At 51.6% G+C, this 20,762-nt stretch overlaps 1 protein-coding gene across 2 annotated transcripts in view; it reads right to left on the reverse strand.

The window, feature by feature from the left end:
• Positions 1–20,762, reverse strand: part of BOC (BOC cell adhesion associated, oncogene regulated) — a 54,320-nt gene that overhangs the window by 4,985 nt on the left and 28,573 nt on the right. Inside the window, exons 2-12 of one of the 2 annotated variants that reach the window (XM_083881881.1) lie at positions 18,026–18,193; positions 17,378–17,656; positions 9,570–9,716; positions 9,132–9,275; positions 8,420–8,713; positions 7,335–7,607; positions 6,484–6,782; positions 3,598–3,757; positions 2,900–3,010; positions 1,481–1,687; positions 499–680 (exon numbers count right to left, since the gene is read on the reverse strand). In XM_083881881.1, the coding sequence (XP_083738007.1) occupies positions 499–680; positions 1,481–1,687; positions 2,900–3,010; positions 3,598–3,757; positions 6,484–6,782; positions 7,335–7,607; positions 8,420–8,713; positions 9,132–9,275; positions 9,570–9,716; positions 17,378–17,656; positions 18,026–18,110 (2,181 nt within the window). In that variant the 5' untranslated portion in view covers positions 18,111–18,193. Of the gene's footprint in view, positions 1–498; positions 681–1,480; positions 1,688–2,899; positions 3,011–3,597; positions 3,761–6,483; positions 6,783–7,334; positions 7,608–8,419; positions 8,714–9,131; positions 9,276–9,569; positions 9,717–17,377; positions 17,657–18,025; positions 18,194–20,762 lie in introns of both variants that reach the window. The other variant, XM_083881880.1, reaches the window with a different exon arrangement.

Below are 20,762 nucleotides of genomic sequence, written 5' to 3' on the forward strand. Positions count from 1 at the left end.
CTCTAAGCTGTTGAAAACACTTGGATCTGGGCTTGTGATCCAAAAGATCCTACCCACTCCTAAAAATCCTCTGCGGTAAATGATTACATTTAGGACTGTTACCCACCAAATGAGAGTGAAGGATGTAGCTGCTGAAAAATACTAGGACACAGAGGTGCTAATTGATTCCAGAAATCTGGCCAGGAGGGCAAGCAGCTACCCAATGCATTGTTCAGCTGTGCTTATTGAACAAAATGGTCAAGACCCCACGGTTATCCACTGAAATCTTCCTGTATACAATGCTGGATTCAGATGGAAAGAATTTCTTAGGCTCTCTGACTTCCTGCCCTTCTGTGTGTCCCAAGCCCAGTCCTCCTTTGGTGGAGGCAGCTATTGGATCCCAGATCCATTTGTGCTGGTGGCAGGCTCCATCCAGAGTGGTAACCTGCAGGAGGTGTAAGCTGGGCAAGGAGCACCCCTGGCTCGTCCCCTGCAGCGCTCTCAGCCCACAAGCCTTACCATCCACTTGAGCATGATGGTGGTCTCGTTGATGGCGTCGGTGAAGGTGATGTAGGGCCCCGCCACGGGGCGCTCGTAGACGCGGCTGCTGTAGCCGGACACCACGTACGGCCGAGACGCCGCGCTGGGCTCGCTCTCCCCCAGGATGTTCAGCGCCCGGACACGGAACTTATAGGATGTGCCTATGGGGAAAATGGGAAATAAAACCGTTGCAGGGATTGGAGTTTTCCGAGATTCCTACTGTCAGCATGGCCCTGACTCTGAAGAGGGGCTACATCTCCAGGATGCAGAGAGCCTACAGTAAGTTTGTTGTGGAAGTCCAAACACTGAATGGCCACATTTAAGCCATGTCCGATATGGAGCTTGCTTTTATTTGCCTCCTCCAATTCCTGTCTGGATAGCAGTTTTGGAAGGTGTGCAGGGGGTTAAGAAATGCCAGAAAGGATATTCTGACCTGAAAGCAGGTTTGGAAAGGTATTCTTCATCTACTCCATGGAAATTCAGTACACCAGTTCAAAATCCAAAGTCTACGTAATTTTTACTCAAACTTCATTTTACTGGTCCTGTTTTTGGGGTACTTATGTTCCCCCTTTAAGCTGTCCAGCTCTCTGATGAAATCTCTTCTCATGTGAAGTGCAATGAGATTTGTGTGCCCATCTGTCTTGCCTGTGGCTAAGGAAAGTTCTGTCCTGCCTTGTAAAAGGCAAAACCAAATGCTTTTAGTAACTGTATCCTGTAATACAGTAAAGCATGCCTAAGCCTCCCTGAGGGAGGTCAGACCTGTGCTGGTCTCTGCAGCTGGAGAAATTGGAGAAGCATCTGCAGCTTTTTCCCCATGCACCTAAGGCAGGAGTGAGGGAAGCTTTGTTTTGCTCAGGCATGGCAGGGCTGAGCAGGATGTGACAGATGGTTAACCATCCTACAGGGACCCTGTAGCTTTCCTACAGACCTCCAGGAAGCAGGGAGGAGAGCACCTGCCTACCTTTCTCCAGGCCTGGGATTTCCACAGAGAGGCGAGAGGGAGGAATGTCACTGGTGGCCAGGACCCAGTCTCCCAACTTCTTCAATTTCTTATACTCCACGCGGAAAGACTGGATGGGGAACCCGCCATTCCCACGGGGGATCCAGGTCACGTACACGGATGTCTCTGATGCCATGGAGATGGTTGGACGGTCCGGTGCCTCTGGAGCTGCAAGGGACCCAGAAGGACATCAGGATGTGAAACATATTCTTGTCACCCTGTCTAGACGATCCTGTAGCTCAGAGGTAAGTGAGTGAAGGACTACCTGCATTGCACCCAGCCACATGCTCTGCAACTCCTGAATGCTTTCTTCCTTCTGTCTCTTCATCAGAGCTGGCACCCCCAAATCCTCATGCCTTTCAGTTTGTGCCCACAAGCACCTTTTACTTTTGCTTGCATTTTGCTCCTTTTCCACTCCCAGCTCAAGCAGGATGAGACAAGGTTTGAGGTGTGATTACCCATCATGGGAGGGAAAGCAGTGAGAGGGGTGGATGCAGGGCTGGAGATGGAGCAGAAAGCCTGGCTGATGTAGAAGCAGTGAGCAGGGAGGACTGATGCTGGGGACAACCAAGTGTAGGAGATGGAAACAGAAGAGACTGAGAAGAAAGAGCTGAGAAGGAAATAAGGAAAAGTTCTAAACTGTGGAAATGCAATTTGACAGGAAAACAATCAAAAGATGGGAGGGGGAAAGAGATTAATGCAGCCATGGATATGAAAATAAAGACAACAAATGAGTATGGGGGAAAATGAGGATGGCAGTCTCTTCACAGGAGGATTAGAATTAAAGGAGAGAATTTCACAGAAAATATAAAGGCAACAATGACAGAGACAAGGGAAACAACAAATGAGATTGACCAGTAAGGATCTGATGTCTCTCCAGTGCAGCAAGATACCCAAATGGAGCACTCTGCACCCCTAGAATGGGAATGAATTGCCCCTAGCCAGGGCTTGGCTGAGAGAGGAGGATGCCAGGACATGCAGAGACTTGGTCCCTGTTCCTTCCTCACACTCCATCAGCACCCACTGGTGCAGTGCAGTTCGTTGTTCTTGTACCCCCCACATTCACAGATTCCAAGACAGGACTTTCTGAACCCTCTGTGTGGAATTTAGCAAGAGACAGAGAGTTGCTAAGATGTTCTTGCATTAGAGGTGGGGCCAGGCAATGGGACTTGCCTGCTCTCCAATACTGACTGTCTACCAAGCACAATGGCAGAGGTGTCCAAGGACCTCTCCTTGTCAGAAGCTAGAAACCACCCATCCAGCACTGCAGTTTTGATTCATCCAGTGGAGACTTCAACCCCAGCATGGCTTGGCCACTGCCACCCACAACAGTCCCAGCACCCCTCACCCACACCACTGGCAGCTCAGGGAGGGCCTTACGGGACAGGCGGCTGTTGTCGGCCTGGTGACTGCTCTGGGTGCTCGTGCCTGGGTCATCCCTCTGGATCTGCTGCTCTTTGCTGGCTACAATCTCTGGTTTTGGACGCCGGCCTGTGAAGAAGTGAGAAGTAGCATCAGTAACAGAGAGATGCGCTCAGATTTAACTTTTGCTGTGATGGTGAAAGCAAATATTCCCAGGCAGGATGGGGAGGTAAGTACTTCCTGGACTCTAACAGCCCTAGGGACTCAAAGCACTCAGCCTGCTGGCAGGAACTAAAGCTAAAGGGGCAGATCTGTTAATAGATCCCCTTAATATTTAATTTTCTACAACTTTTAATAGGTTTTCTTGAAATGTTGCTAGATTTCTGTCTCCAGGCAGAGGATGTATTGAACAGCCTCTTGACATTTATACTAAACCAATTTTCTACAGTTCTGCAGGTGTTCAACTGAGACATCAAGGGAAGAAGGGATTTATTCCAACCCAACAGAGGATCGGTTGGAATTTTCCCAATCTTACCCTCCACTTTCCCTTCTGACAGTTGCTCTAAGCTGAAGGCAGATGAGTTTCCTGAGCAGAAACACTCCCATCGTCCTAAGGCTGGTGCCTTGTGCCTCAGGGCTGGGACAGGATGTTCCAGAAGGGCCCTCCCTCCCTGCCCCAGAGCCCAGGGGAGCCCGGGGAAAGCTGTGCCCTTTACCGGTGCGGAAGGTGACCATGGCCGTCTGTCCCTCGCCGGCGCAGTTGTGGGCAGCCATCTCCACCTCGTAGAGGCTCCCAGGGTCCAGCCTGGTGAGGGTCAGGCGGTGCTGTGAGGCTGGAACATCCCTCACGGCCCAGCTGTCTGAGGCGTTGGTGACCTGCTGAGAGACCAATGCAGGTGCTGCAAAACTTGGGGCAGGTTGGGCTTCCTGTGGGCACTGAGCTCAGAAACATTATTAGTAAGTTGTGTCCCAACCACATCTACCTTCCCTTCCCTCTCTGCAGAGGAGGGAGATGTTTCCAGCGTGATTTTGCAAAGCACTTCAGGTACAAGCAGGACAACTCACCCAAGCCCCAGAGTGTTTTGTTGACCCCAGGGTTTGGTCAACCCTGTTCTGTCCTCTGGTTTCCTTTGATACCACCACCCCTCAATGTGTGTAAATCTCTGGAGCAAGTGTGCTCCACAAAACGCAGCATTAGCCACAGGACTGAGCTGCTTTAGGAGCCAAGTCTCTCCTGCAGCCCAGCTGCTGAGCTGCTCTTTTAGATACTGCCCATTTCCATGGGAGGAGGTACCCAGACACAACTTTGTTTTACTGAGTTTTATCCAGCCTCACCCCAAGTACTTTGGGGCTGGAATGAAGAACCATAATGCTTGAGCAAAGTTTTCTGCAGAGAAGAGACTATGTAGAGCCACAGCCCTCAGAAAAGCTTGGAAGCACAGTTTGTTTTTTGGTGATACCCTGATGCCCCATGCAGAGGGGGAGGGAAGGTGGAACCTTTCTCCTTCTCCCCAGCTGCAAAGATAATATTTTTGCAGGCAAATAGGCAGGACACTGAAGTGACCCGGTGCCGAAAGGAGCATTAGTAATGCAGGCAACGCAACAGAACGGAAATGCCAAGACTCTGCTGTATCATTCATCTTCTCCAAGCGTTTGACACTGACTGATTAATGCCTGCCTCGTTTTATTTTTATTCCTGAGCCTGCAAAGTTGTGAGGCCAGGGCCCGGAAAGGAAAAGAGAAATTCTTAAGAAACAAAAATAAGGGCTGCATGGCATCTGACTGCTTGCAGGCTGCTGGGAGTTTAGCGGCAGTGTAGGAACAGAGTAAAAAGAGACATTCACAGATATTTTCTCGAGAAGAAGCAGAATCTTGCCCAGTACAAATGTAGGTCTCCTGTCAGTAGGTCTAACTTTCCTTACAGCCATCTTCTACACAAAGAGCCTTTTCTTTTGTTGCTGAATTGATTCCTTCCCTCTCCACACACATGCTTTTCCAGTCAGAAATGTCAAAACCAGATCATTATACAACTTGATCCTAAGGATCTTGGATAGAAAGAAACTCTTTCTAAACAAGTTTAAGGGTTATTGGGACTAATTCCTTTCCACACAATCCTTAAGCATCCCAAGAAAGAGTCTCCAGCTGAGAATTTGGACTACACTGAAAACATATTACTGCAAACTGCAGTGACCCATGGTGACCTTCACTGCCCCACGGCCCCTTCCAGGTGACGCGCTGAAAAACAAATCAAATATGGATAAACTCCAAGGCTGCAAGTTAAGATTGCAAGCAGAATTGGTAGTTACATGATACACCACTGGGGAATAAATCTCTTCTTGGCAGACAACCAGAGCCAATAGTCTGGGGATGCTTTTGGCATCTTTTTTTTTTATTTAAGCTTGCACTATTGTGTTCCTGTGCTGGCATCTTCTGCCTTTGTATTAAAGGGCTCTTTAAAGAGATGGTTAGCTGAAATCCTGGTCTTAAATTTTTTTTAGAAAGGAATCAAGGATTATAACGGTCTTCTATTACACCATATTTTCAAAATAGCGCACAGTTCCAGGGAAATAGATACATACATTCATATGTAATTGAAAACGGTGCCTTGCAGTGGCTGGGAACCCCAAACTTGCGATCTGGCATGTTTTTGGAGTACAATCAAACCCTCTGGGGTTTGAGGCAAAATCTGCCTCTCTACTGCAACTCCCTGCTTACCCGAAGGAAAGAAAAGCAGCAGACAAATAATTTCAAGCCCCTTTTTTCCACTTATCCCCAGCAAAATGGAAAGAGGTACTTTAGACCTCAAAAGCAGAATTTTTCCCTCAACAATGGTTCACCATTTAAAGAAACTGCTGGGCTACAGCTGTGCCTGTACTGTGCCGATGGTGCTGTGCAGCACTCCAGAGGGAGGAGCCCTTGGGCTCCAGCAGGACTTGGCCATGCACAGTGTGCTCACACAGCACCACCTGCAAGCAATGTACTCTACAGTGCACTGCCTTCCAGCTTCCAGAATAGAACTGGGGGCTCAATCCTTCCCAGAGGATTTAGCATGGCTATGACAGCTCTCTGCTGGCTCCTCGCACTCACTAAGCACGGGCACTTTGGTGCTGCTGAGCAGGGCAGGCACATGCAACAGAGAGGCTGCTGCTCTGTGTCCTGCAGCCTGAGCTGTTCAAGGCAGAGGTGTCCCCATTCAAGACAGAGCTGTCCTGTGGCTTGTGCCAAGAAAAAAGCATTCCAGAGCAAGTCATTGTGCAACCTGTCCTCAAGATTTCCTACCTGCACAAGCACACAGTTGGAATTAAACGTGGAAGCTACTGGAGAAGTGTGTGCGTGTGCTTTCTGCATACTTAGGCAGACAGGCACTGCCACTGGGCTCTTCCTGGACAGCTCAGCAAACCTCCTGTCACAGCCTGTATCCACCACACCTCAACAGGCTGAGGCTGCAGCTCAGGAGGTCCCACTAACCAGTGCAACCGGTGAGCGATGGGTGCCCCGGCCCCAAGGCACCTGCTCATGGGGTGTGCAAGGTGTGGTGAGGCCACCAGCCCGCCCATGGAACGGCACAGGGGGAACATGGGAGCAGGGAAAACCAGGGATACCTTGCGATGCTTCACCACGTAATAGAGGATGGGGGCTCTGCTGTCAGGCCGGGGTCTCCACACCAGGTCGTAGCTGTCCGTCTTGGATGTCCGAGGAGAACTGAGGATGATGGGGGCTTCAGCTGGAGTCACCAGCTCCTTGTTGGCTGCACACTGTGAAAATGCTGCTAGAGGGGTTGTCCCAGGCTTTGGCAGCCCAGCTTTATCCAAGGGCAGCTTTAAGGCACTGTCCTTGGAAGGTGATGTTGGAGGTTGAGCCAAGTCCAGCTGGGAATCTCGCCCAGGGTTGAGTGGAGCTCCTAGAAGACAAGGTGTCACAGCAGGGTCAACGCCCATCCCAGTCTGTGGTTAAGGCAGAGCTGTGAGCCCCTTGTGTGGTGCTCCTTACTATGCCACTCAAAAAAGTGTTGGCAACAATCCCTCCTTCCCTTCCCCTGCTATAAACCACAGGGTTCCCTGTCTCCCTGAAGTCCCTCTTACCCTGTGTAAGTTCAACACAGTCCAAGGCATCAAGTGGTACCTCTCTTACCCCAGGTGAATTCAGTTATAAGCTCTTGCTCAGTGCAAGTTCAGAGGCAGAGCTAAGCCATGGGGTGAGGCACTACACCCAGATGTCTTGTATCTCTTGTAGAGATCACCCAAACGTGCACACACAGCCCTGCCCTTAGAAGCAAAACTGCTGTCATGTGTTCCCACAGGGAGATATGGAGACCTCAGGCAGAACAGCACTTGTAGCGCAGGTTAAATAACAAGCAGAGGCAGCACACTCACTTCCTTCCCCTGCTTCCCCTGCCCCTGTCCCCTGTGTTAGGCTGTGACCGAAGACCACGTCTCTGGAGAGAGGGGCTTACCTGGGCGGGCTGTCCTCAGCTGCACCATGGCTTGGGCACTGCCCACCTCGTTCTCGGCCATGCACTGGTAGATGCCCTCGTCCTCGGGCCCCACGCTGAGCAGCCGCAGCGCGCGGCGCGACAGGCGCAGCCGGGGGCTGCCCGACAGCGGCACCGCGTTGCGCAGCCACATCACCGAGGGCTGCGGGTTCCCTCGCACCTTGCACGTGAACTTGGCGCTCTGGCCCCAGGGAATGATCTGCTGGGACAGCTCCATGGTGACCTCCGGGGGTTCTGTGAGGGGAGAAAACACAGACTGCTGAGCGCCACTTGGCTGGGAGCACGGCATGGTCATGGCTTTGCACCTTCCTCTCTGGCAGGAATGAGAGCAGAGTGATTGATCTTTTCCTACCCTGAAGTCCCATTCCCTTTGTGGGGGCTCACATGGGTCTGCTTCAATGCCCCTCCCCTTCAGCACCCACATAAACTGAAAAAGGGAGGTAGCCCAAGACCATCTGCCCTCTCACATGACATCCACAAGTCCCATTTTTCTAAGCTTAAATGCTACTCTGCAAAGATTGTGCTTGTGCCACAACAACACATCGGTACCTGATGAAATACAATCTGTGAAACACAGGCTTAGCCTCCCTAAAAACTGTGAGAATGAGAAGTATGTGTGATAGAAGTATCTAAAGTGCAGTATCCCTTAAGTTTTCTACTCCATAGAGAGCTTCCCTACAAAACAGAATAAAACTAAGACACGCTAATGTCTTCCTTATGCCTATGTCAAATACATCTAAAAAGCAACCAGGCTTTCACTAGAAAGTATTAGAACCAAAGCAGTGCCACAAATGACAGGAGAAGAGCTTCTGCAGAGGAAGGGAGGATCCATCATCTCCAGCCCGTGGTGGGAGCCAAGAAGGAGGAACTACTACCCTCAAGAAAGAATTAGCCTGGGCTCCTGGAAACTAGAACCACAAGCAGGGCTTTGCATTACATTGTGCTTTGTCCAGGGAGGGGAAAAGTGCTTCAGTGCTGCTATCTTCCCCTAGAAGAAGGTGAGCTGTCCAAGCCCTTCCTGAAACAATGGCTCCAGCAGCACTCACCAAACACCTGCACGTTGTAGAAGATGAAGGCAGCCCCGGGCTCCCCAACGCCGTTGTCAGCCGTGCAGCTGTAGGTGCCCGAGTCCTCCTCGCTCGTGGGGTCGATCAGGAGGTTGCTGAGCAGGAACCGCGTCTTGTTGTAGGCGGAGACGCCGGAGCCGTCCTTGGCCCAGGTGACCCGCGGCGGGGGGATCCCGCTGGCCACACACTCCAGAATGAGGCTCTGGCCCTTGGTGACAATGATGGTCTGAGCCTCAGGAGGGTAGATTATCCGGGCTGCCTCCGCTGTGGAGCCTGGGGAGGAGAGGTAGAGGAAGGAGGTGTGTGGGAGGGGAGGTGGCTGGTTGGAGAGCACCCTGTGCAGTGGCGGGCAGGTAGGGATAATGGCAGGGCACACTGTTCTCCTGTGCTGGGGCAGGTAAATGGCAATGCAGGACAAGAGGGACATTCTGTAAGGGTTCTGTGCTCACAGCAAAGCCACCTTGCCAAAGGGCTAAGGGCCTTTGCCCTCCCACCACCAAGAACAAATCCTAAGGAAGCATGGCAATCCCAGGGCTGCATCCACATACTCCAGGAGCAGACCCTAGGGCCTTCTGCTGCTGGAAAGGAGTTTTCTCAGCAACTGATAATGGTTCACACAGAAAACCAGCTGTGAAAGAACTGGTCAGTGCCCCCAGAGCTGGAGGTGTGCAGTGAAGGGAGAATGACTTACGTCTCACACGGAGCCTCTCACTGGAGACTGAAGTTTTCACTTCCTGTGTCACGGGGTTGTAGGCAGCACATTTGTAAGTCCCTTCATCCTCCTGGCTGGCATTAACGATCTGAAGGTTCCCAGATGGCATAATAAGATAATTGTCTGTAGAGAGAGAAGAGAAAGTGGCACATGGTCACAAAATACGCTCCTGTCCAGCCTCCTGGAAGACATGCAGTGCCCTGAAGAAAAGGTGGACCAGGGGGAAAGAAAAAAGCATGATGTCCCAGGCAGCATGAACATCAGAAAGACCATGCTAGGGACCCTAAACTAACTTGTGCTCAGATAGGTGGCAAAGGGACAAGGAGGCAGCAGGTAGAGACAGCTACTGCTGGTGAGGAAGGGCGAAACTGAGAGTCCTGTGACAGAACCTGCTGGGACAGACTCCTGTGCACTCACCTCGGGAGGCCTCCAGCCACTCCTGCTTCACACTGTAGCGGACCTGAGCCTTGGGGTGACTTTCGGGCAGGTCACAGGCAATCACAGCTGTGTTCCCTTCATCCACCTCAATCACATGCTGGCCATCAAACTTGAAGTCTTTGAGATCTGCAAAGAGAGCAAAAGACATCTCAGTGGCTGGCTAAACATCTCAGTGTCAGCTCATCCTCTCCCCATCGGCTGTTTCATTGTGATGCTGTCAGAAGACTGTTCTGACCTCAGCAGCTAGGGAAACTGGCTTGCTTTCACTTTTTTTTTTTTTCTTCTTTTTCCCTACAAAATGAGTAACTTAAAACACAGCTTCTGGAGAAACCGCCTGCTCCAAGGCTGGGAAACTGGGTGTGAAAAATCCTGGCCTGAGAGTAAAAAATAAGCCAGCTTACTGCAGTACTGAAGGGTGGCCAAAAATGGTCCTTCTGCCGCCTGCTATTTCACACACTGCTTCTGTCCTGCTGCTGAGAAGCTGACTTTGTAGTCGTAACTCAGGGAGCCCTGCCTGCTTCAAGGGGGTACAGATACCAGGTGGGAGGAAGCGTGTAATGGCCCCTGAGCTCCTCCCTCACCTGAGAAATCAGTGTCTCTGCCCTGGGCACTGTTGCTCCCATCAAATACCTCACAGCTGAAAGTTGGTCAACCACAATGCTTCACATGTGCCCAAGCTCCAGTTAAAAGAACAGGGATCTGCAAGGACAACCAGCTCCTCCTCTACATGGCACAGGTGCTCCTTCCCTAAAGCAGCTGTGAAAACCCTGTCCCACCATGTCTCACCGTCAGGCTGTGATGGGAGTTCCCACCCTTGTCAGGCTGATGTGGGCAGCAGGACTGGAAGGACAGGAACTAAGAGGAAGGGGTACCTGACTTTTTGTTTTCTTTTCCCTGTTTTTTTAAAGCAGGAGGAGAGGACTGCAGTGAAACCCCACAGATCTGGCAGGGCAGGGAGCATGCCAATCTGGCCCCACCAAACTTTCCAGAGAGAAAACAGGTTTCCATTCTGAGCATGATGGCAAATCTTGCCGAGGCACTGCAAGCTTGAAGTTTGTCTCAGACAGCCTGTGCTGTGAGGGAGAAGGTTTTGTGCCAGGAAAAAAGTCCCTCATATGCATTTCTACAATGCTGTACATCAGTCCAGGTGACCACTAGTGAAAACAGCATATCCTGCAGTTGGTCATTGTCAAAAGTGACAGGTCACACTGTCACATCAAGACTCAGGCTGGTAACTCTTCCCAGGACCCAGGGCTAACAGATCTCCTGAATGGCATGCCACTAAATCTGGATGAGACCACACTTCCTTTGCAAAACCCCACTCTAAGGCAGTGTCTTGAATCTGCAGCCACGGCACGGCCACGTGCTGTTGACAGCTCCCTCGGCCCTAGAAACCCATCCCAGGACGTGGCACCCGTGACCCCGGGCAGTTTGGTGAGCTGGGGGGCAGCAGGAGGGCAGCAGGCAGCCTCCCTTGGCAGCCCCAGCCAGCAGAAAAATGTGGGGTTTGTTCTCTGGGAAATGCAGCAGCGCTCCAAGAGCAAAAGACAACTCTGGCTCCAAGCTTCTCCCACCCACAGTCATGGAAAAGTGACATGAAATTTCTCAAGCAGACTTTCTGATTAAAGCAAGATCCTTTATGGAGTTTAAATAAAAACCAGCTCTCTTGGCAAGGCCTGGAGAAAGCCTCCCCGAGCGCGGTGCGGAGGGGCTGCCGGGCGGCTGCTGGGGGAGCCAGCGGTCCCGGGCCCAGATCTGAGGGGAGGGGAGGAGGTTGAAAAGAAAAGGGGAGGTTTTGCAATGTCATAAAAATGATTTGCAATGAACATGCTTAATACTTCTGGAATTTCTTGGCATTGTTCAATTAAAAAAAATAATAAAAAGAAGGAATACGGCTGAAGTTCAGAAATGTGATTAATCCTTTAAGACAAGCTGAGGAGGGGAGCCATGTTTCCACTGGATATTAAAGCCAGATGAAAGTTAACTCTTAACTTGTGAAAAGCTGGCAGCGCCTCACGCTCCTCCTCCAACGAAAGTTACTGCTCGGGAGGGGAAGGATGATAGATATTTTCCCCTCTTTGCTTTTTATATTTGATCAAGGAATAAAACAGTGAGAGCCACAGAAATGGAAAGAGGTGGAGAAGTGGCGAAAGCCCAGTGTCTGCCTGCCCACATTGCGCATGTTTCTCCGATCAACAAAATATAAACGAGCATCAGGAAAATTAATGTGCGCCTTGGTGGTCTGGATTCATCACAGCCAAATTAAGATTTTGGAGCCAAAGCATAGGCTCCAGCAATGCTGGCAGGGATCGGCACACACATACTTACACGAGCACGTGTACATGCACACATACCCTGAAGAGAAGAAGGGGCCCAAGAGCCTGGAAAAAGAGCAGACCTGAGGTCCTGGCATGGCTGAGCCATCTTGAAGATGGAAAATGATGACCCTGTGCCAGGGCACCCTCTGAGATGACTGTGGGCTGGGCAGACATGGAGACCTCTCACATGCAGCCCCCCAGATGGTGGCTCAGCCCACATCTCACAGCTGTGGATGTTGCAGCTCCACAGTAGGGAACAGGACCTGCAGCTCTTCCTGGCTTCTCCTCAGCCCAGAAGTGAGGGACAAGGGGTGAAACTGTGGCCAGAGGGGGTAAGAAAAGAGGAAAGGGATCCTGGGGTGGCTGTAGGAGCAAGAACCAGGTGCCTCTGGAGAAGCAGAATGAAACTGGCAGGGGAGAGGGGAAAAATAGCAGAACTGGGACAAACTACTTTCTCATATGCCAAGAGTACAAGCTTCCTGCCAAACTACTCTCCTAAATTCCTGCTTCCCCACAGAGAACAAGAGTGTTTTATTTGCCAGTGGATTTTGGCCATGGGCGATCTCAACTGCCCTGCTTGCCACTGGTACGGGCATGTGGAGCCATCCTTTAGAACCCATGGGTCAGCCAGAGCTGGTGAGGGGTGGTCAGGGTCACCCCTGTCCCCCTCTGTATATGGGACAGGCTCCCCCCCACACACATCCTGTTGCATTTGGCCCCAGCACAGCAAAACAGAAGGCCAGTGCCAAGCTGGGACAACCAGCTTCGTCCTGGGGGCTTCAAACAAGCTGCCCCTGAGTTGTGGGGGGATCATGCATGTCCCCCCAAGCAGGGAGGGGTGGAGGAGAGGATCCATGCCAGGGGGACATGCAGCACTTGCCCCTTCAGCTGCCCAGCCAGCAGCAGCCAGGCCCCACACCTAACATGTAATTTGCACCAGAGTCTAACAACCACTGCAGCTGGGAGAAACCACATCCCCTCTCACTGGCTGGGTTTTCCTTCTCATATGGCAGCACCCAGCGTGCCAACCCATGTTCTTGTCCTTAAAAGACACGCCTGACCACAGTGAAGCAAGCCCTCATCTACCAGTCATTGTCCAGGAGGTGCTGCGGACAGACAGATTGAGCACTGCCAATCCCAGCTGTGCTGGGATAAGAGGGATTTTTTTCTCCCCCCTTTTTTTCCCTTTTTTTGTTTAGGAGGGAGTGCAACCAAAGGCCATTGCTTCATTGCTTGTGTCCATCTGCAGCCGGCCCCAAGGCGTGATGGGGTGAACCGGGGTGCAGAGCGGGCCAGCCCTGCAGCCAACTGTGCTGCTGTCACTGGGGAGGGAAACCAGCTGAGTCCCAGGGCTGGGGGCCAAGCAGCGAGACAGACCTGATTAAATGAATGGGAGACCATAAATAACTTTGGAGAAGAAGCAATAGTAAATAAAATGATGGCCCCCAAGGTAAAAGTTCTCCCTGCCACAGAGAAGAGTGAAAGAGGGAGGGGAGGGAGCCTGAGAAGGGGAATAGGCAGGAGTGGGGTCCTCCAGCCTGGGGGCAGGCACCTTCTGCTATTCCCCCCTCAGCTCTGAGAGCAGCCTAGGGCTATGGCTCTTGCCCTCCATCCAGTCAGCACCACAGGAGCTTGGGCAGTGGGTGCTGTGACCACCAGACTCCTCCCACCCTGCTGACACAGGCACAGCCCCACAGAGTCCTGCCTACTCACATCCCCCCAGCACATCTCTTCCCCCAGTCTCAGCCCCACTCCCCCACCTTGAGCCCATCTCACAGTCCTCCTCATGCCACAGCTCTGCTGGCTCACAAAACACCACCTGTGTTTTCCCTCTCTCCCCTCCTCACACAGCCTCAGTCTCCGGGGCCAGAGCCCCTGTGCCTGCTCTGCAAATGCTTTTCCAACAGGCAGCCATCCCCTTCCTTCCCTCCCTCCCTCCCTCCCTCCTGCCATTGCCTCTGGGGAGTATCAGTGGAGAGGCCCTGGCGAAGGAAAACGAATGGGGCTGTCTTCAGAAAGCAGCTGCAAATTCCTGGGGGATGCCCAGCCCGACCCCGTGCAGGGTCACTGCCCACAAGCACCGCACGCTGGGGCCCAGCTTCCCACACGTGCTGCCACAGGACTGACCTCACCCGTGGCACCGATGGAGGGAACAGGTCAATGGGCCTCCCTTGCCCACAGCATTCCTGGGACACCGGTACCTGCAATCCCACACCCCTGGCCACAAGGACACTGGAACGGGTGTAGCTCCTTTGCTGCACCCCTTATCTGGTTTTCTGTTTTGTTTTCAAATGTCATGTCTACCCAGGTCAGACTTGCTGCTGTGTTTGTTACACTGATTTTCTATGGTTTATGATTTTCTATGCATACAGATGAATGCTGGGAGCTACATAGCTCTCGCTACCTCTGCTCATCAGCTTTGCTGCAGCCCTGCACTTCAGTTGCCCCTGTGAGCTCCACCAAGAGCTCCCGACCTTCCAAGCCTCTGGCTGTTACAGAACCAGGCCTCAGCACCATGTACAAGTCCCTGGTGGAATTACTTGGCCCCACCAGTGCCCACTGCACCCATGCCTTTTATATACAGCACCTCTACTCAGGAGAGGGGCTGGGGCTCTCTTCCTTGCAGCTGTTATTCATATGAAGGCTTAAAGCCTGGCTTGGAAAACCAGGGATACTCCTGTTTTACCCATACAAGCTGTCCCAGACTGCCGTGCTGCCCTGGGGCCTGCAGGGCTGATCTTGTGCACCACGGACAGGCCCACAGTGATCAGCTGGTGTGATGTGCAGTGACCTGCCCTGATATGCCACAAGCTACCAAGGTTGTGTGGAGCACCAGCTCAGCTCTAACTGGACTCAAAGGTGCCCAAGTAATGCCTGAAATGCTCCTCCCTTTGTCGCCTTATGAAACCTCTCCCTTCTGCAAATCCCTCCTCCCTCCACGTCTTGGATATACAACAGCTATTTTATCTCTGCTGGAGAAATTAAATTCAAGTTCCAACCAGCTCTCTGAGCCACGGGGAAGAGAGATGGCCTCGGCATCATTGTGCCACAGATGAGAGAAGGAGGTATCAGTCCCAGGGCTATGCTGTGGCTGCCAGCACTGCTGTGATGATTATCTGCTGCTGACTGTCAGCAAAGCACAGCAGGCCCCAGGGCACGGGCACACAGAGCCTGGGGCACTCCAGAGTGTTTCCTTCAAAGAAGGCTGAAAGAAAGGAGGGGAAATACCCTAAAAGTTGGCCGGATGCTGTTACCTACACTCCTCAAAACCTAGCAAGTCACTTCTTCCAATGACTCCAGGTCTTCTTCCAAAACAAACCTAAGCCTTGAAAATCACCCTCCTTCCCCCCACTGCCTTCATTCACACATTCCAGTTTCACTTTCCCCCTGCCATCCCAATATAATCTTTGGATGAGACTAAAACTTTCAGAGGGTTTTCTTTCAGCTCTGAAGGTTATCTGGAAGAGATCTATCAACTGCAATGCTGACCTGCCAGGGGCTTTCCTCTCACCATGGTCACCACTGAATCAGCTCTGAGCAAGGTCCTGCAGAGGAGGTCTGGAGCAGGAGAGAGCCCAGGGCACACCTGCTACCACAGCTTTCAAACTCAGTCCCACCACCAAGTGGTGCTCCCTGTTCTTTCAGACCACTGCAATGCCACTGTTGCAAGCAGCCTCCAGCTCATGACCATGAGACTGGTTATTTGAACCCCTCCAAAAAAGTTTTCCTCCCACACCTTCGGTCCCACATCCTTACTGGGATGCCCTATCTCTCTTCACTCACTGACTGCTAAAACTTCCCCACTTGGGTGCTCTTTATCACCCAAGGCTATCCAGGTGCATGGCATACAGCCTCTGCCATCCCCAGCTACCCCTGAGGACGAGGGACCCATGCAGCATAGCACAGCACAGCACAGGGTTTTCCACAATGCATTAGTTGTTTGATCATCCAACCTCTGGCTCAGTTTTGTGAGCTCCACTGAATGGTACTCCTGACTTCCTCTCAGAAGAGTGTTTCCCAAGAGAGGGACAATAGCAAGGGCCAAGTCCCTCTCTTTTGCACACAGATCCCCAGGTGCAATACAGTAGGCAAAGGTGATTTGGCTCCTGGAGAGGACTGATGCACTGCTCAGTAGCTTTGACTTGTCCTGAAGGACATGGTGGGACCTTCTGGTGCTCTAGGACCCATCTCCATCCACCACTGATGCTAGACTAAAGCAGTTAGATAGGTCAGACATACTTTTCCCAGGAAATAGAGCTGGTGGTGGTGGGCTGGGGTGCGAGTAAAAAAAGAAAAGGGGATCAGCTAAGCAGGAGCTGATCAGGCTGAGGAGCTGTGCACACCCTACTCTCCTAAATGCAAACCATGCCCTTGGTAATCCCATCCACCTCTCCCCTCCTCTCCTTCTCTCTATCAGGCCACCAGCACACACAGCCCCCTTTCTGCTCTGGAATGTGTTCTCCGAAACTTAATCTCAGCATGGGGCTCAGGCCAAATCCCCCGACAGATTCGGCCCCGTGACAACCCCCTCCCACCCTGCCTCGGAGTTCAGCAACTCTCTCCTTGCTTTCTCTGGCCTCCTCCTCCCACCCAGCCTGGCCTAAACATTTCACTCCTGATTAATGTATCACTGACAAGCCAATAGTTCTTGGCTTTAAAGCAAAGCCAGGCCCCACTTTGCACAAACATCTTCACTTCTTCATTTTCTTAAGACTTGGCCTGAACTCCCTTTGGCTGGGAAAGATGAAGCCATTTCTACGCTCAGGGACTGTCACTGCAAGGCAATGGGAGCCTCCTCTGCACACATTTGCTCCACCAAACACTGTGTGGACTTCTGAGAAGGTGGGGCTCTCCACTGCTCTTTCTCAGATGCATCCAAATACATCACCTGCTGGCCAAATACACACAACATGTGGCCAAAACGAGGTGCTTGTAAGAAAAATTGCCCACCTAAGACACCTCTGGCCACGCACGCATTTCCCAATGCCAGAGGGCAGCAGTGAGGAGCACATAAGATCAGGGATAGGAGCAGAGTCCCTTGCTCAGAGCTGTGTTTCAGGAAGGCAGAAAAACTTAGCACACACTGACCCTGTGCTGGCAGCAGGTGGGCCATCAGCACCAGCAGGTACCATTTATGAACTCCATCAATAAGTCAGGAACCAGAGGAAGCACCCTGACTGACAGGAAACCAACCACATACACAAACCCCATAGCTCAGGTTCCCTGGTCATACAAACACTTCTCCCTGCAGGACAGGTCTGCAGCTACCACACAGGAGGAGGACAGCTTGGGTCAGACTGGGCCACATCATGCCAGCCAGTCCACGACCAAAAATGCTACAGAAGGGCCTACACCAAAGGAGTCACCCCTTGATGCCAGCACGAACAAGCAAGAATGGATGAGCCTCTCAAGATGTGTGAGTGCTGGCCCAAGCAAAGCAGGGGCTGTCAGAGAACTGAAGGTACTCACTGGCTAGGGTGACCACAGCAGGGACACTGGCGATGACGCCCTCGGGCACACGAGCGATGCACTGGTACCGCCCCACGGTGCGGTTGTTGAGGGCCGTGATGATGAGCTTCCCTCGCTCCACGTGGATACCCAGCACCTCGTCTGAGCCAGCCAGCTCCTTCCCGTTCAGTCTCCAGGTGAGGTTCACTCTGGGGGGGTCCACCACACAGCCCAGGATGACTGGGCCCCCGAGTTTTTGGACAATAGAAGCAGGTTGTACTGTGACCTGCAGAGATTCACCTGCATAGAGGGGAAAAAATGGGAATAAGAAAACTCTGTGAGACTCAGCAACAGAAAGGACAGAGGAAAAGACTGCAGTGCTGTACATTTTGCATTCCCCATGGCCTCTCCTTGTGTTGCACCATCCCCTTGACTCCTCACACACCCATCCTAATTTTTAGAGATCTACACCAGCCTCATTTCTTCTTGGCACCGCCTGAGAGAAACATTCCATTCCAAATGTATCTCTGCCTCTGGAGGAGTGTTTGAACCCAGACCTTTGGTCAAGGCTGCTCAGGGAACAGCAGAGAGGGGAAATCTCTGTCCTTGAGGCATGGCTATTCTAAACAGCATTGTGGCAAACCAGAATGGGTAAGAAAAGACACTCACTCAGTTTGGCAAAACAGCTGGCAGCCGCAAGCACGAGGCAAGGGATGGGGGACATGGGCCTCTTCCTTCCACGTGTCATTGCCATCCCATGCGCTGTGCCCTGGGGCGCCCAGGGAAGGGTCCCATAAGCTGCTCCAGGGGATGCAGTGGGTCTGTGGCAGTGGATTCCTGTGGATGACAAGAGACATGATGGATGAAACCCCTCAGGCTTCTCTCTGCTTTCCAGCCCTGCCTGGCTTCTCTACCAACATCCTTAAACTGCCATAGATTCACTGAGTCAGTGGCCTGAGGAGACTACAGACGCTGATGTAAGCACTTCTCTTCTCCAGCCGCTCCCCCAGGCACGGTTGGGAGTCTCCCAAGGCATCCCATCCTCACACAGACACACACTCCCCTTCCCCATTTCATACTTGGCACAGTGAATGACAGTGATGCACACCAGGCAATTTTCAGGAGCAAAACACAAACATTTCCAGCAAAGTGTCACTGAAGATATCCACTGAGTGCTGCTGCCACTTCTTGGCTATGTCTGGAATATAGTCTATTTTGAACACTCAAGTAAATGAGCAGTACTAAGTACTATAATCATTCTAACTAAGAGACTCAATCTATGAAAATACTTCAGATTAACTGTTCTGCCTGAAACACACCACCTATTGTAAGTCTACATAAACCACCAGGTTCATATTTGAAAGCATCAACTAGCCCCAAAAAACTAGAAATGTAAGGCCACAACCCAAGTTGCTGTGAAGAGCTGCACACTGCAGCAGCTGCTCTGGAGACTCATGAACAAACACTAAAGCAGACAAGCCAGGTCAGGGGGATTAAAGACCTCAGTAGCTGCTCCAAGAGACACCTCAGATGTCAGACTGAACTCATCTCTAATCAAAGGCAACAGGCTGAAGTCAAGAGGAGATTTCCCTTTACTGGCACCATAATGCAGATATAAGATTTTGAGCTCCCTTCAGCTGCAGCACTAAGATGACTGGCAAGTTCTTAGGGCACTGCAGAATTGCTCCTGTGGCATGTCTACAAGGAAGAAGCCCAAGACCAAACCCAAGGCAGCCAGTTCAAAGAGCAATTAGTGCCTGCTAAAATACTGCCTGCTCCCCCTGCAGCAATCAGCTCATTAGCCACAATCATCCTCAGGAGCACCTGACTCTGCAGGGTGGTATTTCCTACTTCCACCACGGCCACTGTTTGAGCATGTGCTCTTCATACCCAACTCAGTCAAAAAGAAGGCACAAGTCCCTTCAAGCTTAACTCTCAAAATTAAACCTCCTAACTCCTGAAGTAAGGACTGACACATACTCCCCTTGAGATGCCTGGTGAGTTGTTCAAGGAAAGGCTGATTACTGCTAGCAAGGAGACCACAGCATTTGGGGAAATACCACCAAGCTACTCTCAAATGACTTTGCTTGGTTTTTGGTGACAGCAAAGGTGCAAAAGTGCAGCACAGGGCAATTTCCATGGTCAGCAGTGCTGAGGTCCACATCACGACAGCAAGAATCCAGCAGGCTGGTTTGAACACCTCTGCAAATTGGGCTGTTCCTCTGACAGCCTCACAGCTGTCCCTTTTTCCCCCCATCCCAGTGCCCTGCTTGAAGGAGAAGTCATGGAAGAGACATTCATACAAAGTTGAGAAGAGAGAAGAAAAGCCTCCTCTGAGCTTGTGATTCCAAAAGGAAGAAACACCAAGGAAAGCGACATGCTGCTGGAGTTTTGGAAAGGCCACAAAGAGCATTTTTACACGGCCCTCTGCAGGCCAGTATGAGCTCAGTGCACTGGCTGGCCCAGCAGGCTCTACACAAGGCAGCTCTTTCCAGGAGTTACACAGTCATGGGTAGAGTGGCTGTGAGGCCAGGATGACAAGCCCTGCTGAGAGGCAGAGTAAATTAAGTCAAGCTTGGCATGGCCCAGTGTGGCTTCCAGGCATTCAGGATCATGGGCAGAGCTGAGACATTGGGCATATCCTGAAGGCATCCAGAGAGAACAGCTAAGCCATACTCCAGCTACAGCCCCATCACATGTGAAAATGCCTCTGGGTAACCTCCAATGCCAAAGAGATAAGACAGCAATTTCCCTCCCACACATCTCACATCCTTCTTGGTATTCACCCTCTCACTTGAGAAGAGTCTCAAAATTTTCCCCACCAACCAGTGCAAAGTGTTGTACAAGATTGACCTGGAGACCCATCTGAGTTGCTCAAGTTTATTTCTCCATGTAAGACAGCCACCAGAGCACCCTTCATTATGCCACAGCCACCATGGCACATCACCACTGATGATGGCTGTAAAAGTGCCCTGTCCATACCAGAACATGCAGTGTTGACACCACTGCTGATGCACAAGGTCCCACTAATTACACTCATCTGGAAAGGACTTTTGAGGTAGTTCAGGCTTAAAAACACCTCATACCCTAAGGTTGACTGGAGATGGAAAGCCTTTCACTGATGTAGAAGAGACATTTTGGGGTAGGACTTACTGTCTGGTTCCTCAGTTCAGTGCTGGAAGCCTACGGCGCAAAGCTGACTCATTCCCCCAATCTGGATAGGTTTGGCAGCAGGATGGAAAAATGTTGGATGGAAAGGAGTTGCTCCCTGGAGCCGAGACTGAGGGAGAGGATAGGCAAAGACGTTCCCAACCAGACCTCCCTGCAGCTCTGTGTCCCACAGAGCCTCTGGCCAGAAGGGCAAAGCCAAAGGCTTTGCAGAACTGTGCATGAGACCCTTCGTGAG

This window comes from Zosterops lateralis, assembly GCF_965231275.1.
Source record: "Zosterops lateralis genome assembly, chromosome: 2".
NCBI lineage: Eukaryota > Metazoa > Chordata > Aves > Passeriformes > Zosteropidae > Zosterops > Zosterops lateralis.